The sequence below is a fragment of the Natator depressus genome, chromosome 1 (genome assembly GCF_965152275.1).
Source record: "Natator depressus isolate rNatDep1 chromosome 1, rNatDep2.hap1, whole genome shotgun sequence".
Classification (NCBI taxonomy): Eukaryota; Metazoa; Chordata; order Testudines; family Cheloniidae; genus Natator; species Natator depressus.
In genome coordinates, this window is record NC_134234.1 from 2,254,606 (window position 1) to 2,258,607 (window position 4,002).

The window sequence follows — 4,002 nt, forward strand, 5'->3', positions numbered from 1 at the left end:
AAACCTTTTTCTAGGATTTCCTTTGTTCCTAATATACTGAATAACCTCCATTTACCTGCCACACATGGATTTTCCCCGGAGGTTTTTAACATCCCTTATCAATGTTTATAACTTCTGATTTGTGTTGTTGGCCATCTATTTTCCCTTTAGTTTTATATTGCTCCTCCTTCCCCCAATTATTGACTTCACTTTGTCACTGAACTGAGTTTAGTACAATGTGTCCGCTTTCTTGACTGTAGCTTTTTAGCTATCTAATAAACTCTTGAATAACTCTCAATTTTCATTCCTATTTTTTGTCTAAATTTTTTCTTCCAAATCAGTTTTGCAGATAATTTGCCTCAGCATTGGTGAATTAGCCCTTTCAAAGTCCTAAGTGTCTATCGATATTACTGGTTGGGAACTGTTCTCTATTTGTCCATTTGAATGTAATCAGTTCCATTGTTTATTTTGTTCTCCTCTATCATATGTCCCCTTCTTTGTCTCTTCTCTAAACTAAACATTCCCAGACTTTTCAGTCTGTGCGCATATGGCATTCTCACAGCAATCTCCCCCATTCTCACAGCCTGTCTCAGAAACCCCCTTTCTATCTGCTAAATCCTTAATAGAGATTGGGTGACCAAAACTGATCACATCTCCAGAGCAGGTTATTCTTCATCCCCTTCCTCAGCCATCTATCTGAACATTGTCTTTGTTTTAACCACTGCTGCGAATGAGCACGTCTTTCCGAGGAGCTGCTATCAATGTCGCCCAGGTCTTTTCACTGAGGTGTGTTTTAGTTGGGATGTTTCCCCTGGCACATCTCTTCAAAAAGGTTTGGGTTTTTTTTAACTTTCAGATTTTGAGCAACCCGGCAAATGGGGAACTCCCTACAGTATGGGTCCTCTAGCCTGCATTTCATTGCATTAAGGAACAATGGTACGTAACCACAAGTCATGTTTCCTGATGGTGACTATTAATGTCCCACACCATGACATGTAAGAATTATTGATGTATGAAGCACCATCCAATATGGAATTGGCATTAGTAGGTTCAGGTGTTCATAATTCATTTATCTGAATAATGAAAATGTCATTTATCAGTGTGTGAAGAGCAACTAATCTGCTTCACTCATGAGAACAGCCTCCAGGAGTGCATGTAGTGATTCATATTAACATTTTATCTCTATCCAGGCATTTGTAATGCGACCATCACCTTAGAACTTGGGCACATACAGGAAATCAGGGGAACGTACGGTACATGCAGGAGACACCGTTCTTCCTACATTTGGATACCTTCTCCCCTACTCCATGTCAGATCCCAACACAACCGACTTCACCAACCCCTCCACCTTCATCCTGCTGGGCATTCCTGGACTGGAGGCTGCCCATGTCTGGATCTCCATCCCCTTCTGCACCATGTACATCATAGCTGTCTTGGGGAACTTCACCATCCTGTTCATTGTGAAGGTGGAGCCGAGCCTCCGTGGGCCCATGTACTATTTCCTCTGCATGCTGGCTGTCACCGACCTGGTCCTGTCCACATCCACCCTGCCTAAAATGCTGAGCATCTTCTGGTTCAATTCCAGGGAGATCGATTTCAGTGCCTGCCTCACCCAGATGTACTTCATTCACTGCTTCTCAGTGATGGAGTCTGGGATCTTTGTGGCCATGGCTTTGGATCGCTACGTGGCCATCTGTGACCCCCTGAGACATTCCACCATCCTGACTAACCCCGTGGTGGCCAAGATTGGCCTGGCCGTGGTGCTGCGTGGGAGCATACTCGTACTGCCCTATCCCTTCCTGGCGAGGCGGTGGCCATATTGCAGAGCTAACATCATCCCCCACTCATACTGTGAGCACATAGCCGTGGTGAAGCTGGCCTGTGCCATCATCCGCATCAGTAGTTACTACGGCCTCTTTGTGGCAATTTTGGTGACTGGTCTGGATGTGTTTTTTATCACCATGTCTTACACCCAGATTCTCAGGGCCATCTTCAGCCTCCCCACAAAGGATGCCCGGCTCAAGACTTTTGGGACATGCAGCTCCCATCTTTGTGCCATTGTAGCCTTTTACATCCCAGCTCTCTTCTCCTTCCTCACACACCGGTTTGACCACAATGTGCCCCTGCATTTCCATGTTATCTTTGCCAACCTGTATCTCCTGGTGCCCCCCATGCTAAACCCCATCATCTATGGGGTGAGGAACAAAGAGATCCGGGGCAGGCTGCTCCGGCTCTTTTCTCATAAAAGGACGTAATTTTTTCTCCTGGTGCTCTGGCTCTCAGACTGAGCTCTCTGCAGAGCTGGCTGGTGACTTGGTGTTGGACCCTCTTCCCTGAATCACTGACTGGACAGTTAAAGAGACATTAAACCCTTTTCTGAACTTACTGTGGTGTCAGTGTTATAAACTGTGGAATTGGCCTATGTACAACTCATAGGGTTTCCACCTTTCTAATGGCTGGTAACAGGAACCTTGAGACTCTGCCCTCTGCCCCACCTCTTCCTCCAAGATCTTGCCCCGTCCCATCTCCTCCCCCAAATGCCCCACTCCCTGTGCCACCTAGTCCTATCAAGGCCCAGCTCCCTTCTCCACCTCCTCCCCCAGGGCCTGTCCCTGTTGCACACCCTTCTCCTAACCTCCCCCATCACTTTCTGGATCATCTCCACCTCCCCTCCTCCTCACCCTACCTGGGGTTCCTCTGCTCTGGGGTTGGGACAGGAGCTACTGCAGCCTGATGAGGAGCCTGGCTGCAGGTAGGAGATGGCCCTGGATGAGCAGGGATTTGTGAGTTAATGGCCTGCTGCCTCCCACTGCTATGCATTAACTGAACACTGCCAGGTTCCCTTTTTGACCAGACTTTCTTGTTCAAAACTGGGCACCGAGACACAGAAGGGAAAAAAAAAAGAACTGTCTGGGTAAAACCCAGATGGGTGGAAACCATGTTAACTCAAGTTTGATTGAATTAAGCTTATGTCTTTGTGCTTTTCCTATAGTCTTTGCTCATGCTAAGAGGCAGGAGGCTGGGGCGGCAGCATCTGTCTATAAATAGGTTGGTCATTAAAGACTATCAGCACCTAATGAGATTTTGCCCAGACAGAAGAAGGGAGTAACTGCACCCTAGATAAAAGCCAGTTCTCTCTAGTTTCTCTGTAGAGTGGTGGGCGTGGAAGGAATGAAACCTCCCCAGAAGAGGGAGCAGAGAGAGGAGGGGTTGGTCCAGCCCTTTAAAAACACAGAGACTGGATGAGACAGAAGAATCCGGGGCAGGAGAGAGGCACAAGGGAGTTGTCATAAATATAAAGGGAAGGGTACACACCTTTAAAATCCCTCCTGGCCAGAAGAAAAATCCTCTCACCTGTAAAGGGTTAAGAAGCTAGGATAACCTCACTGACACCTGACCAAAATGACCAGTGAGGAGACAAGATGCTTTCAAAGCTGGAAGGAGGGAAGAAACAAAGGCGCTCTCTGTCTGTGTGTGTGATGCATTTGCCAGGAAGAGAAATGAATGGAGTTTTAGAACTTAGTAAGTAATCTAGTTAGATATGCATTAGATTCTGTTTGTTTAAATGGCTGAGAAAATAAGCTGTGCTGAATGGAATGTAGATTCCTGTTTTTTGTGTCTTTTTGTAACTTAAGGTTTTGCCTAGAGGGATTCTCTATGTTTTGAATCTATTACCCTGTAAGGTATTTACCATCCTGATTTTACAGAGGTGATTCTTTTACTTTTTCTTCTACTAAAATTCTTCTTTGAAGAAACAGATTGCTTTTCCATTGTTCTTAAGATCCAAGGGTTTGGGCCTGTGTTCATCTATGCAAATTGGTGAGTATTTTTATCAAGCCTTCCCCAGGAAAGGGGGTGTAGGGTTTGGGGAGGATTTTGGGGGGGAAAGACGTTTCCAAGCGGGCTCCTTCCTGGTTATATATCTGTTAGACGCTTGGTGGTGGCAGCAATAAAATCCAAGGGGAAAAAGGTAAAATAGTTTGTACCTTGTGGAAGTTTTAACCCATGCTGGTAAAAATAAGC

At 45.9% G+C, this 4,002-nt stretch overlaps 1 protein-coding gene across 1 annotated transcript; it reads left to right on the forward strand.

Annotated features, from left to right (window-relative positions):
* The first annotated feature begins 1,236 nt into the window (after positions 1-1,236).
* LOC141996710 (olfactory receptor 52R1-like) lies at positions 1,237-2,234 on the forward strand. The gene is given in 2 exon segments (XM_074969012.1): positions 1,237-1,258; positions 1,261-2,234. Coding segments are annotated over 2 exon segments (996 nt in total).
* Positions 2,235-4,002: the final 1,768 nt, after the last annotated feature.